Source organism: Pezoporus flaviventris, unplaced genomic scaffold (assembly GCF_033815535.1).
Source record: "Pezoporus flaviventris isolate CSIRO_AGI_PZ_B2104156 unplaced genomic scaffold, CSIRO_AGI_Pfla_v1 ptg000066l, whole genome shotgun sequence".
In the NCBI taxonomy this organism is placed as follows: domain Eukaryota; kingdom Metazoa; phylum Chordata; class Aves; order Psittaciformes; family Psittacidae; genus Pezoporus; species Pezoporus flaviventris.
Window position 1 is genome coordinate 4122479 of NW_026892614.1, and position 22143 is coordinate 4144621.

General features: G+C 39.9%; 1 protein-coding gene across 2 annotated transcripts in view; it reads right to left on the reverse strand.

Moving 5' to 3' along the window:
- Positions 1–16410: 16410 nt before the first annotated feature.
- Positions 16411–22143, reverse strand: part of TTC27 (tetratricopeptide repeat domain 27) — a 117750-nt gene continuing 112017 nt past the window's right edge. For both annotated transcript variants that reach the window (XM_061471024.1, XM_061471025.1), the window contains 3 exons: positions 20740–20851; positions 20049–20149; positions 16411–16643 (listed from right to left, as the gene is read on the reverse strand). In XM_061471024.1, coding sequence (XP_061327008.1) covers positions 16521–16643; positions 20049–20149; positions 20740–20851 — 336 coding nt within the window. In that variant the 3' untranslated portion in view covers positions 16411–16520. The remainder of the gene's footprint in view (positions 16644–20048; positions 20150–20739; positions 20852–22143) is intronic.

The window sequence follows — 22143 nt, forward strand, 5'->3', positions numbered from 1 at the left end:
TTAAAAAAAACCCAGCAAGCCAAGTTCACCTCAAACCAAGTGGGGCAACAACCATAAGCCTTAGTGGGCTCTGGCTTAAAAGCCTCAGAAAACAGGGAGGGTGAAGGCCCCAGTCCCATATGTGAAATACACACATTGGTACGGACAGAGATCCATCCACTGCCCTGGAGAGCAGTTGCTTGAAGGATTTATTCATTTTCTCACACCTCTCATGATTGCACTTATTGTTCATCCCATCTTTGCAAAGAAAGTACAGTTTGTAAAGAGCTGCAGTCATGCAGATACAGATCAATACAAGTTCCTTAGTTTAGTCTCTTGTCTGTATTGCTCCCAGTTAGTAGGATGACCGGAAAACACTTCTTTGCTATACCCTGATAAAAACTTCTGTTGAATAGTATTTTCTTTACCCTTCCTAAGCCCCACTTACTGAAATTAACTTTTTCCCTTTACTGTTTCATTTAAATCCTCCTTTTTCTTTTTTCTCCTGCCCCTTCCTTAAATAAACTCCCCATAATCTTTCTTTGCACTTTAAAAGTTGGCTCAGTTTGATACTTCCTTCTTTCACTTTCTGTAACATTGGAACCATTTCCAGCTCATTCCTTTGCCATGAAACCTGCTTTATGTGTGTTGTCACAACTTCTTCATATCTAATTTTCAGTTCTCTCCATCCAGGTTTTAATACAACTGGAGCAACAACAGAATGCAGGAAGTAACCGAGCAGCAGATGTGCTAGGAGAAACACTGATGTTGGGAAGATAATAGACATCCTCTAAACAAAGAAATACCTGCTTATTTTTCCTAGCTTGGCATGCCATAACTATTCTCTGCCTCACATAATGCTCTGCCCTGGGAGCAAATTTCCATGTCTTGGGCAGAGCTGACTGGTGCCACACCAATTAAATGTAATTTTGCATTTAATGGACATGTTTAGATAAGGGATTTTAACCTGGGTTTCTTGAATCCCAGAAAATTCTTAGATGATAAATACATAACTCTTTCCAGTGTTTATGGGTCATTCATCAAGCCATTTTGTAATTATTTGACATTCTTTCTTTTCTTATTTTAGTATTTTGTCGAATTTCACTGATATGTTCCCTAATCAATCTTTGTTTGCAACTCAGTGGTTGAGTCACCATCCCTGGAGGTATTTAAAAGATGTGCAGATGTGATGATTAAAGACACAGTTTAGTGGTGGACTTGGTAGTGTCAGGTTAATGGCTGGACTCAAGAGTCTTTTCCAACCTAACCGGCTCTGTGATTTGATGATTTTGAACGGCTAATTAATACCAGAACCACCACCGGCTACATTCTGTGGCACCTATGCATCATTTCTCTAAGTCCCTCTGCAATTTTTTAAACCACGCTGATGCACACATTCAAGCTGATTTCAAAGTTTGTATACTGCATATTCCACGGTCCTCCACTGATTTAGTCATTATGGAAAAATAACACTGTCAAATGCGATGAGGTCTGGTAGTGACATAAACAAGGGCTACAACTGGAATGGAAATAGCTATATGTAGGCATGTGTTCATTGTGAAGAGAAGTGCTCTCTAAGAGTCAGGCATCCTGGGAAATGCAATTAAGGGTGTAAGTGCTCCAATGCAGATATCTGATCCTGCACATTCCAGGATATCTGGGACCATGATCCTCTGATTCCTGTCCTCTCCCCACTGCCTTGTATCTCTGTAAATAACATTTCTGAATATGAACCACCCTGCATCTGGCACAGCACTGCTTATGCCAAGCTGACTACACCCTTCCCCTGGGGTGTAAGGTCATGAATCATTATAAACACAGCAGTATAGGAATTTCACACCTTATAAAATTATTGTTTACAAATAATAGCAGTGATTACTCAAAAAGCATTCCAGAAAAAAAAAAGGGGGGGAAAAAGTTAATTAGAGATGCAGACACAGTAATTAGGCTGCAGCCACCACCATTTATCTCTTTACCCAGCAGTCTATGTCTTCCTTTATTCTTCTGCTTTTTCTCCAAGGAAGCTTAACCCTCTGCAAGCCTACCGAGAGGAGAAACACCATTTAAATACCCTGCTCCTGCAGCACAAAGCCCTAATTCAGTTCCTTTCCTTGCTCCTCAGGAAGAATCTAGCCAAGAGGGTGCCTTGTGGGTTATATTCATTTTGCTTACTAGCTTGAGACTGGTCCAGGGTTTCCAAGTGGAACTATCAAAACTATTCAGTTTTGTAGCCCTCCCTTATGCAATTGTTCCAAGCATAATCTCCCTGGGAGCAGGCTGTTGGAAGATGTCCAGCACTCCTGAACCTGTGTGTCCATTTCTACAGATAGCCAGCCACACAGAAATACCAGAGCTCTGTGAAGAAGTGAAGAGCAGCTTCCCTAGGTTCCCTGTTACAGCAAGCAGAAATCAAGGGCAGATGACCTGTGGCACACACAGCCAGGGAAGAGAAGCGGCCACACTTTCAGCCTGGAGCAGCTACTTCTTGGCAGGTCTAACCAAAAACCTGCTCTACCATTCCCATCCACATTGTGCTTTATTTCCATTTCAGTTTAGTTACAAGTACCACCATACTTCAAGTGGGAAGCCAACCATTTCCTATCTCCCCATCCAGCTGCTCACCCCCAGCGTGTGGTTGCAAATAACACATGCAAACTCCTTGTAGCCTTGCTAGCATGTGTGCGCCACACACTGAAGTACAGAGCTTCTCACTGTTGTGCAATCAGCAGCACAACGCTGGACAGGGTAGGTTCTACATGCTACAAACAAATCTTTTTCCCTCATTCTAAGCCATTTGGCAACAAAGATTACGTATGGGCTCAGGCTTTCTACTTTTAGAGAAGTCCCTCTAAAGTAGAAAACTCCACACAGGGACTTTCCAAACCCTTCAGAGCTATTAGAAACAGCAACAGCATGTGTCCTCCTCCACTCTCAGCAGTGAGACACTTAGGAGTTCCTCCAGCCCCATCTTAAAAATACCCAGAGCACAAAAATAAGTCATGCCTGAAGGTCAGTTAAAATGAAATCTTCCAAATGGTGTTGAAAGTGCCCCACTAGACGCAGCTGAGAGTAGGCACTGGGATTTATTTCCCAACACCTTTCATAAAGTTCAGTCAGTACTTACGCCATTGGCAAGCGGGAGACAGGGAAAGATTTCAGAGGGTCAAATATTGCAGATCTTTTCTGTGTGGGGTTGTGGGCAGACTGAAATGTTGGCAGCATGCCTAGCACAACATGGTCCCACTGCAGGGACCAGGGATCCATAAAACGGGTTACAGAAAACAACAGCTACACTTTCCCTTTCCATTTAGCCATAGGATGGGTCCCACTGCTGTTGAATTTACAGATTCTCTGCAAAGACCTGCTGTGGCCTGGCTGCCCCACTGGTCCTGGAATACAGAATGTGGGGGATGCAGGTATACATCAATTTCAGATTTCTATTTCTTCCTACAAATTAAACCCTTTTAGGGTTATATTCCTCTAAAGGTATCCTGGGCATTAGTATTTGTTCTGTGCAGCTCTGAGAGGCTTCTTAGACTTCATATGGAAGCTACATCTGCTATATTCACCATCTGCTATATTCATATTATTCACACGCAATATATAAAAATAACATTGAGGTGGAGATAGGAGCTGACTAAATGGAAGCAGAAGATTAAAATCCTTGTTTTGGGGCAAAAGACAGGCATTAATTCTATTGGCTGTTGCTCAGTGGCAAGTTTGATTATTTTATGGTTCCCATCTCTTTACCTTTTCCTGTTTAATTGTTCTCCCTTATCATCAGTCATTTAGAGACTGAAGACCTTCAAGACAGACTTAATTCAATCTTTTCCTCTTTTATGTTTTCTTGTCAAGACTGCTGTTACCTGCTTCGTTTATCTGTGGTTTATTTGTTCTGCCAAGGCAACAAGCTTCTCTTTGTCAGCTCCCCAAGGTTGCCTCTGGGATGTCTTCCATATGTCTAACTGTATCTAAAACCAATGGCTCTAAGGTCACCTGAAAAGCCCTTTGCCTCTTAGAAGATGCTTTACCTCACATCTCCTCTACCTGCGCACAGAAAATCACAGTAACTTGTATATAAAACTAATAGCTAAAACTGGATGTTTTTACTCCTCTGCCTATCTGGCAGTCCTTGGGCTGTGGTTTTCCTGGAGGAGGAACTGTATTCTTCAGCTATATCTAGACTGGTCAAACTAATAGTGTCTGAGCACAGGCACAGCCATCTTGCTGAATTGGTAGCAAGGCCTCTGGTTTTGGCTTAGGCCAGCTAACTCTCTTCCAAGCAATATGTGGGCACAGTCAAGTCTGGACATTAGGATGGGATAGGGACCATTCCCAATAGGCAGTTGATGGGTCCAATGTTGTTTCAGAGAGAAAAATTGTTTAGCTGTATGGACGTGAGCTCTGCCATGTCAGCATTGAGTAAGCTGACATCCAACTAGGTGTCACTGTAAACTGCCGCTCCTGCAAGAGGGATGTATGCAGTGCCCACTCCCCTGGGGGTATCAGCCATGACTGACATCTCACATTGCTGCTTGAACCTCAATAACAAAACAATAGCTGTCTTTTTCCATTTCTAAGGTTTTATGAGTGCATAATGTTGCCTCTTCTCCTCCCACCCCCCCCCCCATTATTTGAGTATCCCTGTCTTAACACACAGGGACATCCCACTTAACACTCATTTAAGGAGAAAACTTAATTCCAACCTCCCTTTCATCCGAGAGAAGCCAAGAGGAAGGATCAGAAATCTCTGCACTCCCATTCACTTCCTTAAGCCATCTGAATTACCTTTGCTGACTCAAGGGTTAACAGCCAAGTTCATCATAAACTTTCTTCTCAAATTCTGCCTATGAAGCCTGTGGTTTCCTTTCAGGGGACCATGCTGGAGCAGTGGGAGCTGGAGAGAGCCTAACTGCAGAAGAGCTGTGCTGCCAGAGAAAGGAGGGTCCTGGGGACGTTCTCAAAGAGCATCCTGAAGACAAGGAGGCAGCTGTAAATGAGTTGCAACAGTGAAGGTAAACATATGAGGTGGTGATTTAAGGCAAGGGAGAGGCAACAGAACCAGCAACTACTACTCCCTATGGTGCTGGAGGGAGCAGGGTGTGAAAGACCCCCTTGGTATGACTGCAGATAAAGCCGTTATTCCTGCAAAAAGGCCTGTCACCAAGTCCAGGGAGTAGAAGAAAACATGAATAGGAACCTGGGAGGTTGCCATATGTCTCTTATGGTGCCTTAGAAAGGAGAATTTCATGGCAAAAGCCACAAGTAAAAAAGGATCAAATGGAAGCAAGAACCTCTGATCAAGAACCATATGTCCTCTGCTGTCAACACACACACAGCTTGATGCCATTCTCAGGCCAAGCATCAGGTGCTGGAAGGCTAGAGTGGTCATCGTGTTCCTTGCATGCTTCTGACAATAGCACATGGAGGTTTTGCTGCTACTTCATTTTAGGGGCAATAAAACCAAATAAGGATAAGGAGGATGCGTGTATATTCTTATCTAGATTATGTTTTTAAATGAGGAAAAAACAGAAGAGTAATTCAAATCTCTCCTAACTGGGACTCCTAGTCAAAGCAGTGCTACATCACCCTTTCCAAGCCCTGGCACAGAACTGAGCTATGACATCTTCCAAACACCATTTCTTAAACCCTCCCATCCCATGGCTGCAATACAGTAAATATTTAGGAGAAAGATTTACAAAACAATTTTATACCCATGCTCTCATTCTGCCACAATTAAACACCATTTCCAGAGTTGTGCTGAGATCCCAGATGGTATCAAGTGCAAACAGGACAGTAAATTATAAAGACATATCAGCATTATTCGCCTTTAAAAGGCACAGAAACGCACGCATACATGAACTCACACATAGGGACTTTTGCCAAGCATTAACAACAAAGTTATTTTTAAGCTTCTGTCAAATAGATGCATGACTTCTGTGAGGATGTGTATATGTTTAAAATGTCTAATATTATTTCAGTTATTTTCCTCAATGATCTACTTTTTAGTTTTCAGTACTTTTCCAAATAAATTTTGAAATATTCACAAGAGCTAAATATATTTAAGCTTGCATAAAGGCACATTTAAGGTCTGATAACATTATGCTGAGATAAATTTGCAGAGTCACTATTTTTTCAGGGATGCTGCTCTTACTATTGTGCTGGGATCCACCCTGACAAATCGACAAACACATAAGTAACTTTCCTCCACTGCGGGAACATGCAGGAAAGTCAGGCTCACGTGCACAAGTTGTGAGGGCTACTGCAGGGGCCCCAGTTTGGGAAGTATTCTTTACATTACCAGTCCTGAAGTGAGTAGAAGGGTTGTTTCACTGGGTTTCTCAGGGGAAGTTCATGGCCCCTGTATTTGACAGATCAGAATAACACTGCTGCTCCATTCCTGAAGTGCTGATGCAATATGCTCACTAGAATTCTCACAGAGTAAATCCAAAGGAAAAACACCCCCTGGATTAAATTTCAGTGACAATAAATCAAAGCCTGAATGCTTAAAACTCAAATGCAATTGCTTTTCTGCATAGATATTACCTTGCTCATTTGTTTTCACTGATGCAGAACCTTGTAGAAATGTCATTACAGCAAGAAGCAGCATCAGGGAGGATATCAGGTTTTCCTCCGGATTTATGTCCTGGAAGGTGGACATATCTGCAGTGATCCAAAACACACACAGGCAGAGGGTGTCAACATATCCTACTTGTGGCTCACTGTTGTCACAGCAGGTAACTTCACTGCCTTTCCAATACTTTCACAAGGAAGTAAACTCGTATGAAAAACCCCAACATTTGCAGTATGCAAACTAATTTATAAGTATGACTGTATGAGAAAACATCAGGCAAAGATCTAACACACAAACAAATTTATTTTTGGTTTTAGGAAATTAATGTCATCTCTTTCCAAGGTTCCTTGGCCCAGCTCCCCAGGCCTCTATACACAGCATCAAACTGACCATTCAGCTAAAGGCATTGCCAGCAAAACAACACAGGGTTCAAAACTGCTTTTAATAAAAAATTGCAAACCTTTCCTCTTAAACCAATCAACCAACCCAACCAACCCACCCCACCATGGTAAGTGACATTCACAGAACTGACAACTCTTTCACTCAAACCTCATGGAGAGAATAAAACCTTAGCCAGAGACTCTGAAATTCTGCCTCAAGCAGAATGCTTGAAAGAACAGAAATCCAAAGATCCCATGATATCCACAACAGTTGATTACAGTCAGTGATCTTATGCAGCAGGCACTCAAACACTGCAGCAATGAGTGGGAGCATTCCCATGCAGCATGGATAAACCATTGAGAAACAAGACTCTCAGACATGTCACTTTGTGCAGCAGAACATCCTAGATTGCTGTTTTGCCATGAGGTGGAGAGAGGGCCACTACAAGCAAGAGAAGGGTACACGTACGCGCATTTATGAGTCCTTGTACACACAGAAGGGTGGTCTGCAACATCTGCAGTAAGTTAGGTAGCTGCTGTCAACCAATCAAAGCACAAACCTCTTGGTATTGTGCAAGAGAGTGAGGCACTTGTAAAAGTATAATTGACACAGGATGCGAAATGAACAGGATAAGCAGAGGCTTAACCTCAGGAGACTGAATCTTTCTCCAAGATGTTCAGGAAACTTGGGAAAACCCTACTGACCTCAGTGTCAATCCTCCTGATTAATAGTTAGCCAAAAGTTCGCTATAGTTCTGATTAGGGACACCTCAAAATATGAATCATATTTGATAACTGTTTCTGCAGTAAAATAGCAGGTGCAGACAGAAGGGAGTATCTTGGTGTCTGTGCCCTCTATGAACGGTGTCACAACGCTGTACATTCTCAGTACTATCACTGTTTCATTTTCACCTCAGTTCTCAAATTGTTTCCATAGGCCATCTCCTTTTTTTGGTTCCCCCCATTAATTTATGCAAGACTTGGGCTGAAGTTTTATTTAAAACTGCATTAAGTTATTTTACATCAATTTTTTTAAGTCGTTTTGCTTGCCTATCAGCTTTCTTAGAGATTACCACAGCAGTAAAAACCCGTGTGGAGTGGAGATCAAATGCAAGACATACTTCAGCTACAATCTACCTCTCTGCTTAGCATGACACTTAAGCTAGTTCTGCAGTTACAGATTACAAACGTATCTGATTCAAGTTGCTTGCCAAGCTTAAGAACTACTTGCCTGTTTTTCACTTGCAAACAAAAAATGCAGACTGGTTAAAGCTATGTTCAATACACCTGGTTTTAGGACTGGATAGAATTTACAGTTAAATTACAAGCCTCTAAAATAGGAAGTGATAGTGTTGACGACAGCAAAACCTGAGCTTAAGATAGGCTGCTATGAATAAAACAAAAAAATCATAGATATGGCTGCAGCATTCCCAAACAGCCACAATCAGTCAGACCATATGGGCTATTAAAAGCCCTACAGTACACTGGCGTTTGTGCCTAATTTTGGTTCTTTTAATTTTGGGCTATTGCCAAGCTGTGACTTACCTTTGCTCTCCAGCTGCATCTGCTACTTTAGGTTGGTCTGCCATCTGTCTCTGGCAACATAGTAGTTGGTCTGGTCATTTACTGCCCAATCCTCTGCTCAAGGAAACACTTGTGCCTTCCTTCCTGATGAATAGTGCTAAGCTTTTTCCTTGTTTCAGCAGTTCCATGGGGACCATCATCACTACCTCTGTGCTGCTGTTCTTCCTCCACAGTGTCAAGTTTCTTGGCAAAGGCTTATAGTGCTCTTTATTCCCCTTAAACATAAAGGTACTTGCCCTTGTCTCCCCTCCCAGGGGGGAGACAAGGGGCTCAGCCAAGGCAAAGGGAAAAATGCCTCTTTTCCACTCCTTCGTGTAACCCTCATCTCACTACAAATTACATTTTTCATGTTGCTGCTAAAAATTTGCTAGCACTAACTGCAATCTTAAGATCCTTCCTAGCATCTTTCCTACCAAGAATTCATAGATGAAAATTTAGGGAAGTAGGGAAGAGAGATTATAGGGAGGGAGGGGAGGAAGAGGAACTACTACTAGGAAGGGACAACATGAAACTGCTGTGGGGCAAAAGCATATAAAGAACTATAAAAATCCAGGGTGTTTTTCTAGAGACCACAATGTCACAAAACTGGCAGAGAGCTGAGAAATACAAAATGGGCAAGCCAACTCCATGCCACAGAAACTGAAGAAAGAAACGCAAAGGTGGTTTCCACGGTTGCAGTTCACCATTCTGGTAAACTGAAACTGAAAATTAAGCAAGACAAGAGGCTTGAAGGTGGATGGAATAACTGCACTTAACACAGAAAAAATATGGTGCTCATTTACAGATGACAGTGGAAAAGAGCTGAATTGTAGGGGTTAACTTCTAAATGTGACTTGCAAAATGTAGCTGCTTCACTGCAGCAGTGATGTCATTACTAGGCTAACCTGAAGTTTTGAAGATTTTCATGCTGTTAATCCCAGTTTTCATTGCATGGCTTTTGCCTAGTATTTCTTTGCCTGGTTCATTACACTTGTTTTTGGACAAGACCTGCTGCAGTGACTCACAGGAGTCACTGAGGTTTAAAATAAATAAGGGGAAAAAAATGGAGAAAGGGTATGTGACATCACTGGTGATTGGAAGTTTCTTGGTGTGTTCTGAGAAAACATTCAGGTCAGAGTAAAGTGCAAACAGAAAAATGGACTTCCATCCTTAGGTCAACTTTCTATACAGAAAGCAGAATTAATATCACAGATTTTTGATCCCAAACCACCCTGTTCTTGCAGAGACACAATTTAGGTTTAGATCAGTAATAGATTAAATTTGTAATAGGTCTTTTATCCACAGCAGTACAGAAGGGCAGTGACTCACTTGCCAGCCCCTTCCTGTTATCCTTGTCTTGCTCAGTGAAGCAGCCCTGAATCCACAAACTTATTTTCTTGCCTTAACAACAAAATCAAAGAAAGTGCAAATGCTATAAAACCAGTAAAACAAACTAACAAGCCCAACACGACTGCTATTTTCTCTGAGGTTTTTGTTTCTTTAGAGAGCAGAAACAAATCTACTTAAGATACAATATATGTAATAAGCTGCTCCTGAGAGTAAGGGTGTCTCCATTTTCAGCAAGGAATCCTAACTTTACATGCTGCCAAGGGTTATCAATTTTCACCTCATTTGCTGAAAACCAAATACAGTCACCAATAATTACCACCCTTGCTCTTTGAAGGATGTTAACAGTTAAAAAAAAAGAACCCTGTGCTACTACACTCAGCCTATAAAGGATAACACTTTTATTATAGCTGAAGGATTAGTAGAAATGTTTGTCTAATGAATGCAGTTACTATATGAGCACATGCCTGAATAAGCTACTTATAAATAGATAGGTTTCTATTGACAAGTACTTCTGAATGGTGCAAAACCTACCTGTATTGCAGTATTACAGTGGCTTTTGCCCAGTAGTAAATATTTTATTGCCATTCATATTGTGAAACTCACCTCATTTGCCAGTTTTATTTCTGAAACCTATCATGTAAAACATACAGGATAGACTTTCCTATATCTGGCTCAATTTGCCTGTGACTTTTTAGCTCAAAAAACCAAAAAGTGTTACTGGTTTTGCAGTTCTTAACAGGGGATAGGCACATCTTTTATATGTACTCGTGTACCTAAAGCATCTCAGAGATGCAAATTAAAGCACATATATCCATGCCTGACTGAATTCAGGGCAACCATCAAAATTTTTTAATAAAATGAAATGATTTCCAAAATTCCACTCTTGATTCTTCAGCTTTAATACAAAGTAAATTCTGTTATTATTTGATTTTAAAATACTTCGTAAATGGATTAAACCAGACTTTTGTAATGGCAGACATCAGTGGAAAACTCTTATGTGCATAAAAAAAATGAAAACAACATACATTAAAATATATCTGTTTACATAGCTTAAACGTAACCATTAGACCAGCAATAAACAACAGAGTTGAAACAAAGAGAGCAGGAAGTTCAGAGTGAAGGCAGACAGTATTTAAAGGTATTTAATAACGAAATCAAAGCTACGCCTGCCCCCCCCAACTACAGTGAACTTTCACAAAGTCTCTAGTTATTGCCTGTTAATAACAAATTTAGATGGTCCATGTTCGGGCTGATATTTAGGCCTAACTTCTCAAATCTGAATAGGACTTTGAAAACAGGGATTTGGAATGAGTAAAGTAGGAGAGATGGAAAGGCTCTGCCTGGTTTTCCGAGAGTGCTTAGCACATTTACTTCTAAAGCCAGGTGCTTTTAAAGGTTTCTTTAAAGGTGTACAACAGTACACTCAAAACAACTAGTCATTTTTGAAAAGCAAGACTATCTATCCTGCAGTTACCACTTAGATGAGTGGCAAGAATGCTAGAAATGCACAGATAGGAGGCTGATGTGTGTTCCAGTCTCTGTAATGCATACTGCTTTCATGAGATGTACTTTCCGGTACACATACCTCTTACACCTTCAGAATTAACATCTCTTTGACACGCACATGATTACTTCTATGTATATATGTGCATGTTTATACATATATACATACATGCACACATATGCACTTACATATATATACACAATATATAGAAAAAAATTAAATTTCTCAAAATAGATCTGAAAAACTTCGTACTTAGTTTGAATAATCACACTGAAAACAACTCCCTACAGTTGATGGCAATTTTGTCCTCTTTAGAATAAGATTTTCCTATTAAATTCCAGTGTATTTTTTAGTTCAGAGAACCCAAGTTGTACACTATCAATCAGCTGTTACCTTTCCCTATTTCGTACACACTTCTGGTGCAGAGCTCTGCATGGATGCCGAGGAAGAAAAGTTTATTACTTGATATCATTTTAATTTGTATTACTTTGGAAATAGCATGACTTTTTTTAGCTTTCCCTGTCATACATAATGTCCATCTGTACTGTCATTCATACAGTCATTGATATTAAGACAGATACACTGAAGAGTTAATTCAAAATAATTTCAAGTGACTTTATATCTTCCTGGGCAGTACTGCTTCAAAGCAGGATAAAATGAATACCTGGGTTTTCTGCCTTATTTATTCTGAAAATAATTAGAGGTGTAGTTCTAACCAATGTATATAGAGATCCAAAACCTAAACTTGTAAATGTGTCCTCTGTAGTTGCATATAAGTCATACGCCATTTTTAGATCTGAAAAATTATTTCAAGCCCTATTTCTTTCCAAGGCACTTTTAGTACAGAGCTCTATATGAATGCCTTTCTGAATGTACCAGTTAGTGCAGTGGAAGGAACATCAAGGATGATGTGATGTGAAACACCTCATTTACTGACATTTATTCAGGATGACCAACCTGAGTCAGTTTGGCCTCACTGGCCCTAAGAACATTCACTTGTGTGCATGAGTAATGTTCCAACCCAAGAAAAACTTTTAGCACCACACCCGGCTGTGTACCCTTCCTCTATGTAGACACAGCACTCGGGATGAATCAGGAGACCCTCCCTGGGTTCTAACCACCAGTAACTGCAAATATATCATAGGTTGAACTATATTTGGTGAAAGACATACAAACAAACCCTCTTGGGCCATAAATTCTTTTTCATACACCATACTTCCTTCAAGCGTAACTGGCTTTATACTCATCTTCAAAAAGCTGAGAGAGTTGCTTTCCCTATCTGGGTTGGTAGAAGTTGAAAGATTCTAAACTCATGCATTTTACTTCCATTACACATCAACTCTAACAGCAGATAGATGACAAAATAGGTAACCCCTAATACTTTTGATTAAAGTAAAAAAAAAACAAAAAAGAGCAGAAGTATCTGAAGTTCTACTGTGAACTATAAGCCATTCCTGTGAAACATTGCTTAATGAAGCCCATGCTACACTAAGTAATCATTATCATTTAGCTGTACGCAGAGCACTTGAAAATAACATAGCTGTTATAGAGGTATTTGTAGGTGTGTTAACTATGTTGGGAAAGGACTGTCCAGTTTTGCTAAACCCTCAAGGATTTTGCAGTTGTCACGGGAGTGATTTGAGTGAGAAACATTCCCATGCCAGAAGACAGATGCCCCGAGTAAGATGGAAGATATGGAAAGTCTGCAGTTTGTTTAGGAAACATTCCCTCCTCTTCTCATACTAACAAGTTTTTTTTGAAGCCAGAGCTTTTATAGTAACATTGTCTTCATGACAATAGTCTCCTACTCCTAGAGCTGTTCTGAACCAAATGCCACTGGTATGAGTACAGAAAATGAGTACCATACAAAACTGAGGCAGCTTTTGTATCTGTAAAGTTTTAAAAGGACCCTATGATGAAATCCAAAGGATAGGCTCAGCTTGTATCTGAGGAAGATGCCACTAATACAAAGAAAAAGGTAGCAAGAACATTTAAGAGATTTACCTCAGGCATTCAGTCTCATGGATAAAGGGGCTGAGATCTTCTGGGATGGCCATCTGTTCTGAAAAGTCAGTATCTCCTGAACAGTGAGCCAGCTCCTGCCTCTCCAGCTTCCACACCATGTATATTGTCTGTATGTAATTAAATTGTGTATTTTTCAGTATCTGCAGAGATCTCTTCTCTATTGCATTAATTATGACAGGAAAAGTGGTGTGCTATTATAACACTAGTCAGCCTACACTTCAGGAACACGTCTGTGGATAGTAGGCTTTCCCAGCATTAGATGAAAGACGAAGTTCATACTCCACACGTGTTAAGAGAGGGAGGTTCAAATGAGTTAAAAATCTGTGCTGAGAAAAAATGCCGCTCCCCTGTGGTACTTACTTAACATTGGAAAAAGTCCTTATGCTCTTCATGTTACTACCTTGAGGAAAGAAACAAAAATAATAAAAATAAAAAATAAAAATCAAAAGGGAAAGGAAATAAAGGTCTTCTCACAGATCTCTCTAATATTCTATACAAGATGTTAACTTTTCATCTATTGTGATTAAATGCTAAGCAGAAGCCACTCCACAAAAATGAATCTGGCTTCATGTTCTGCAACTTCAAACTAGCTATAAAAGTGTCTCAGGCCAACTCAAAGGAAGTTATTTTCTTTTAAACCAAGACCACTGAATTGAAGTCTTATGTTTTCAAGTTGATAGTGGGATAAAATTCTGATTTAAAAGTTGCCATAAGATCACAAGAAAATGGGAGATTTTTCTGCCACTGAACAATTCCACACCTAAACCATTTCTTCCAAATAAAACGTAATGTTGGAAACAAAACAGTAGTCTCAAAGACTTTTTTCTTTTGTTTTATGAATAAGGTAAATAATATCAAAATATAATTATAAAATGATAGCAGTGGTGGGAGTCTGTCACAAAACTCGCAGCCTTTTTTTTCCAGTCAGGTGAGACCCTCACTATGCATGTAAGCAAAACAGAAGTGTCTCTGCACAAACTTTAATGCCTCCTCCCTTTCTGAGCCATTTCATTGAAGAAGTGTTTTGGAGCCAGCTCTCCTTCACAAGCAGGAAACCTGTTCGAAGTTAATAATTTCTGTGGGAATCTCATGTTAAAACACTGGCAATAAATCACTTACTCTCCATTGTAAGAAGGTTTACAAGGATACAAAGCTTTATAAAGGCATAAAGATATTTTTCCCTTTCACGCACCAAAATAACATGCTTTTACTGCTGCTTCAAATCCAAGCAATTGTTTAGTTTCCTTTTACCTTCCAACTTTCTCCTCAGGAGAGTATTCTTCCTATTTAGTAATGGTATAGTTTTACTGACCATATCACAGATGCATGCCCAGAATACAGATAACCTCATTTTTGGAGACTGCACCATTCTCATATAGAAGAGCCAAAATCATGATGAGTAAGGAAACTATTTTGCATATGTTTCTGGAAAACCTGAAAGAATCCCATTTTAAGAGTTGTAGTAAAGATACTCAAAAATAAAACAGTGCAAAATAGTCTAGATAAAAATAACTCAGTCAAGTTTAGTCAGATATAAGTATTTTAAAAATGGAGATATGGGATATGGAAAAGGTAGAGGTACTCAATGATTGCTTTGCCTCAGTTTTCACCAGCAAATGCTGCAGCCACACCACCCAAGTCACTGAAAGCAAAGGCAAGGACTGGGAGAATGAAGAACCACCCAGTCACATTCAGGAACATCTAAGGAACCTGAAAGTGCACAAGTCCATGGGACCTGATGAGATGCATCTGCAGGTCCTGAGGGAACCGTGGACCTGTTTGAGCAAGTCTGGAGGAGGCCACGAAGATGACCAGGGGGCTGAAACACCTCTCCTAATGAAGATAGGCTGAGAGAGCTGGGCTTGTTCAGCCTGGAGAAGAGAAGGCTCACACTATCACAGTATGCTAGAGATTGGAAGGGACCTCAAAAGATCATCTAGTCCAATCCCCCTGCCGGAGCAGGAACACCTAGATAATGTTACCCAGGAATGTGTCCAGGCGGGTTTTGAATGTCTCCAGGGAAGGAGACTATAACAGTCTTCCAGTACCTAAAGGGGGCCTACAAGAAATCTGGAGAGGGACTTTTTACAAGGACATGCAGTGATAGAACAAGAGGAAATGGCTTTAAATTAAAAGAGGGTAGATTTGATTAGATATTAGGAAGAAATTCTTTACTATCGGTGTGGTGAGGCACTGGACAGGTTGCCCAGAGAAGCTGTGGCTGTCCCATCCCTGGCAGTGTTCAAGGCCAGGCTGGATGGGGCTTGGAGCAACCTGTTCTAGTGGAAGGTGTACCTGCCCATGACAGGGAGGTAGGAACTGGGTAAGCTTTAAGTTCCCTTCCAACCCAAACTGATCCTAGATTGCAGTTTCATTGCTGCTTCAGTAGGGGGAATTCCCCATGCCTGTAAGAGGCCCAAATGAAGTGCTAGTCTATTGCCCACGAGTTGCGTATTTTTGATTAATATAATACTCCTTTAAATAACTGTTTGCAAATCCTAACACAGCAAGCATCCTGCTACTTCAGTTGTATTACAAGAATAACAAAAGATGAAATTCTTACTCTCAGAACACCACTCCTACTGCTCTGAAGCAGTTAACACTGATTAACACCGAAAGTCCCTGACAACCCAGTGAGCCTCCCCAGTCCCAACTGCGCTCCCCACCATGGCAGCCTGCCCTCACCTCAGCTTCTCACCACTGACGGGCGTCTGTGATTGGCCAGCAGCAGACGGATGCACCCTCTGATTGGTTGTGCACCTCGCTGGGGAGGGTGACAGGCCCAGCTCCTACCTCTGCTCCTTCCCTAGTGTCCCTCCTGCTCCCCCACAAGCAGCACAGGGGGGGTGTCCACAGAGGTCTGGCACCCGAGTGTGATGCAGTCAGGCAGAACTAACCCTCAATAATCACCTCATACATACAAGTAACTCTGTTCCCAGCCTGAGGATCTAAAACGCGGAACTTCGCAAGACAGCGAGAGCAGGTAAGAATCTTAAAAAGCAGCCTGAACTCAAAGCTGACCACGAGAGCAGCGCTGTACAGAAATATGTTTATTGAGAGTATTGTTGCATAAGAATTGGTCTTAAAACTGTGGCAAAAGGAACGTGTCATTATCATCTTCCTGTCACAAAATCTGGTCCATATGTCAGCACCGGTCTCTCAGCTGGTTGCTCAGTTCCTGAAGTTCAGCAATCATGTTGTCCATAGTTGTCACCTCATCAGCTATCTCCCTGTGAACTTCATTACTTGTTACATCTACAAAAAGTTGCTGCATGACAAAAAGAAATGCATTATTTTAATATATACATACAGCTTCTCTGTTTCAGCACAGAGACAATACAGGAAATACATCACCACTATCCCTCATTTGTATTTTTGGTACCCATGATGACACCTATCTCTCTCTCTTTAAAAAGGCCATTTTGTGGCTAATAAGTAGCATATATATATATATATCTTTACATACATTCACACACACACACACACACACACATATAGACCTGAGGTCTGTGCCCCACACCTGAAATTTTGCAAAAGGGGCTGAATCCTCCTCCTGTAGATGGTGGGTTTCTGCTCTGGCCTGACTGCCTGTGCTGACTCCTGATGCCATTGAAAGTAAAGGAGTTTACTATGAAACTCAAATTAGAAGAGCATCTCACATAATGTCACTGCAGTTTACAAACTCACCTGCTGATAAATTAGGAGCTGTGAGTTTTAATGGCCATTTTTCCCAGTGTCATGTTCTGTTGCATCATTTTCTCCAAAACCTCTAATAAATATGTTTTAACATTAGATGTGAAGACGTACGTGGGTGGAGATATTAATCTGCGTTTAATTAAGTTATACAAGAGCAAACAAAACACTACAGGGTAATAAAATTAGTTTGTTCTTAAAGACCTTAAGACAATAACAGGAACACAAAGCAGCTAATTCATGAGCAATCTTAATTTTCATATGTTTACAGGGAAACCAAGAGAGAGGAACGCTAAAGACTTTTCTAAAGCCTTGAGACAGGCAAGCTCAGACTGGAGCTTTGTGCATGCTGCACCAGAACATGTTGCTATTGCAAGGCCAGGACCTCTCACTTGACTGAAGTAACATGGAGGCTGTGTGAAGTACCAATTCAGAGAAATATGGGAGGAGGAAAACACCCCCCCCAAACATATGTTTCCCCTTTATTATGTAAAGAGAGAGTGATTAACACTTCATTTGACATAAAGGGAAAGTGTATATTTAGAGACAAAAACAAACTAAGAAAACAAAATCGCTCTATAATACATCTGTACATCATTACATCACCAAAACATAATGGGACACTGCAGATACATATATAAACAAGAATTTACTTAAAAGGCCTGAACCAAGGTCTTCAATGTGCCTCAGAACAGTGCTGTCACTGAACAAAGGAACATCTTAAACAAAAATAGGCATGTATTCTTGCTACAAGTAGCAGAGAAACTTTTCTGACTTTCAGCCCCAAAACCTCACACTGGGAATGTGACAAAAAAAGTTTGGTTCTTTCTGGCTAAGACAGCTGAAATAAATCAGGATGATAGAATTTTTTATCTGCCCCCCCCCCCCCCCCCCCCCCCCCCCCAGTTCAAGAGATCTAGTCAACTACATGCAGCCTGGGGAAGTTTCATGCACCATTATTCTTTGTGCCTCATGTTTCTCCACAACAGTACCCACATTTCATGCATTTACGACACAACTCCATGACCTTTCTCCTTTTCAGAGACCCCCACCTGTCAGATCCAAATGATGCATGGGCACAAGGAGCAGAAAAGAGCCCACTACGCTATTTACCAGAAAATGCAACTCCCCAGAAGGCTCCATACAGACAGAAGCCCATTAACAACACATTTTTGAGTTGCAGCTTTCAGCAGACTGTGGGTACATGATAGGTCTAGTACGACACAGCAGCTGGAATGTTGGAGATGGAGATCCCAGGACAGGCGAGAAGTCCAAGAAGCAACATTGTACAAAAATTACTGTTTTGTTCCAATTGCATATCCTGACCTCAAAATTTTGAAACCTTATCTTCTAAGTTTCTTTCACCATTCCTTTATTCCTTATGAAATTGTAACTACTGAATCTGCTCCTAGCCCATTTTTTTAGGTTTTCTTTTCTGTTAAAAGAAAAAAGGAAACAAACCCCAACCAACAACTCCACACTAATACTGATTTAACTGGCAACAATGTCACGCTTGGACAGGCATAAACAGCACTGAACTGTTTCTGCACAGGATCTCACAGAAGATGACTGAGTTTTTAAACCACAAGACTTTGGAAATTCAATATGACTTCATATTAAAAATAAGATGGCATCTTGGAAAGTATGCACAAACAGTGAGGTTATACCAACAGATTTATCTCTAACATGTCAGTTTTCTCAGAAGTGTCATAAAACTCAGAGGCACCATGATCTGTCAGTAATATAGATGCTCATTTAATTAGTGCCTTCAGGAATTAATGATAAAATTTATTACTCACCTATTCTTAATATTTCAGATACTGCATGATCTTGGATAATATAAACCACCTGTACTTGTATTTATATAATTCATATCAAGTAGTTTTGTTTTCTCTACAGTCACACTCTACACACTTTTTTTTTTTTACAACCATTCTGTGAATCACAACAAAACATACATATGACGTTTTTTCACTACATTCCACAGACTTTGGCATGCCAGTATCTAAAAGTGCAGTTACAGAGCCAGCTTGTGTCTGCTTATAAAACTTTCTTAGGCTTTTATCCTCAAAATTATAGGACTTCAAAGAGAGTGAGCCAAGTTTAGCACACTGATGATGGATCAACACTTTGTAACACAAGCACACATGTTATAAAACTTATGCTCTGTAATTCACATTTACTAAATCCCACACACAGCCAGAAAGAATACTTGAAGACATTAAGTGTATTTTGAATGAAAACGTATTTCAGATCAGTGTTCAGTTAAACAATAACTGTATCTCATGTTGTAAGATGAAAGGTAAAATCAGGATAATAGTGGTGCAGAAACAGACTCAGCTCTTTGGGTGTCTAGCTATGGAGGCACAACTCCAAAAACCAAACATATGATTCAAACGATGACATTTTCCAACAAATTAGTATCTGAATTGGAAGGGTATCCACCATGAAAACCTTATTGAAATATTCACTGTTCCTTTATTCTTTCTGAAATCTTAAGTCTTTTAATAAATAATTGTTTTTTAAAACACTTCAAGTGATGCAAAGTAGTTCTGATATGTTTTGGTCCTTTCTGCAGGTTTACATCCATTCTTTCTGAGCCTGCCGTACTTCCCACATGACTACTCACATAAGAATGATATTTGAAAATACTTAAGATACTTGAAATGAGTGATTTCTTCCAAACATTCAAAACTGCCCATTATTTTAAGTAAAATTCTAACTTACTCTAAAATGTCAATGCTATCTCTTAGAAAAACAGATTTATTTTAATCAAAGCCTAGCAGGAAGAAGGGAAATAAACATCTACTTAAAACCGGAATCCTTAACAGAATGGAGGTGAATGTCCATCTGATGATGCATTGAGACAGACAGCTATTATTTCATCTATAATTGATTCAAAATGTAGAAATGGTTTATAGCAAAAGAACAAAGATTCCTAGCTTTCAAACACAACTTCCTATCTTTCAAAGATTCTTACCTTTGCTTTGGCTGACAAGCCACGTAAGTTGAGCCGAGCTGAAGAAAGTATCTGTAAAGCTTCCTGATGATTAGACTTGTTCTTGCTGCATTTTATAGCCACTAGAATCCAAACACAGGACCCCCCCCCCCCCCCCCGCCAAGAAAAAAGCATTACCTCCATAGCAGTAGTTTATATACATCAACATTTAACTATAAATCTCGATACCTTTCATACTCAATTTTTTAATGTAATATCGCCCAGAACAAACAAAAAGAGACAGAATGCTAAGCAATGTTGACAAGGTAACTCTAAGCCCAACAGGTATATGTGTCCCTCTTAAACATAAATATCACAGCACAGTGAATAGTCTTAGCAAGTCTAAGTTTTGTCCATCTCCTGACTGGCAAAGTCAATCAAACTTATGTGAATATTTGAGGACTGCAGTGAACTATAGATGCATTTTCACTTGCATTAAGAAATTGCTGGACCATGAAATTACTGGATCACGTTTACTAGTCATACATTTACTGACTCACACAACAGAATTTCTGCCTCATTCCAAGTATATTTTTACATGCTCTCTGTTAGAGGACTCCCAATAGTAGGAATAAATTTAATGTGTAAAGTGTGTTATTATTTTATTACAAAGCTTAATAAATATTTTATACACTCTTCATCAATAAAAAAGTTCTTTTCAGGTAGAACATACCATGTGCAATCTCTATGGCTCCTTTCACCACTTCCTTAAAAGAAGATACATCTTTCTCCCAATTGCTTGATTGAATTTCACATTTATGTGCCTTATTGAGATACTGCAGTGACTGCAAGCAGGAGAAAAAATGATCAGTATGTAAGAAAGCAAACTATGAAACTAATTTAGTTCTAAGTGTCCATGAAATTAATGCTCAATCCAGAAAATGAATGTATCTTTACTACGCTTGATTTCCTTGAGTTGGAGTAGTGTTCTTCTCTGCAACAGTAATCACCAGCTGTAACACAGATGTTCTTCACCAATACTGCATCCCAAGTATGAGAGGCATATAAAGTAACATGTGTCTAATTTTTATCTTCTAAAAATCTGTCTAGACTGATGGATGTGACCCATGTTTGCCAAGTCATCATAATTAAATGCACCTGAAAAATGGAAAAATACTTGTACTCACACTTTGAACACCAATTTTGCACCTAAAAAAATTATAACTGAATACATCAAAGACTTCTTAATGTATATGTATTCTTGGCGAATAATGTATTTTACAGACACAGCTATTAGCTGCCATAAAGCTCTGATTCTCAGTGTGAACAGGAAAAATAAATGCAAGCAATATGGAAGGGGGGAAAAAAAGGCAGAAGAAATTAATTTTTGCTTTTGAGTTGTGTTTTCTTTTTAGAGCATCAGAAATACAAAACAAATACATGCCAGAAGTTACATGGCTTGGTTCAATGACAACTCTTTAATTACCTTTTAAAAGAATTTAAATATCATATTAAAGGAATAAAAACCTTTCAGTGCAGTACAGGTACCTGAGCACAATAAAGGCTTCTGATTGCTGAACAAAGATTAAATCTGGGAGTCGTCACCCCAGAAGCTTCCAACTTCTTTCTTCCACTGGAGCTCAAATCACACTATAGCATAGGTGACTGAACTGCTCATGCTACTGTAAATTACAGTAGATGTGTATTAAGTCAAAGCAAAGCAAAGCAAATCAATTTTTTTCATAATAACCTATGTTATAATTGGTGGAAGTTCTTGCCTCTGCTGGCCAGAACTTCCAAGAGAAGGAACAACAGTTTTTACAGCAGTCTGATTTCAGTCTGCATGTGTCTTAAGTCATTGCAGCAAACTAGGGGGGTTTGCTGACAGATGTCAGAGAGGCGAAAGAATTCAAATCTAATGGGTTGTTTGTTTGCACTTCTGGACCCTGGATTTATCCTGGAAGGAAACCGTTATGAGCTGGGAAAAGTTCAAGTAACAGAAGGGTTTCCTAGCCTGAGTACGGATCAGCAGGAAAATTGAATGTTGGAAAGATTCCTCGGTGGGAAGGGGGTGGACAGGACTGCATTCAGCATAGGAAAGAAGGAAGTACTGAATGAGGTGGCAGGTCAGATATGT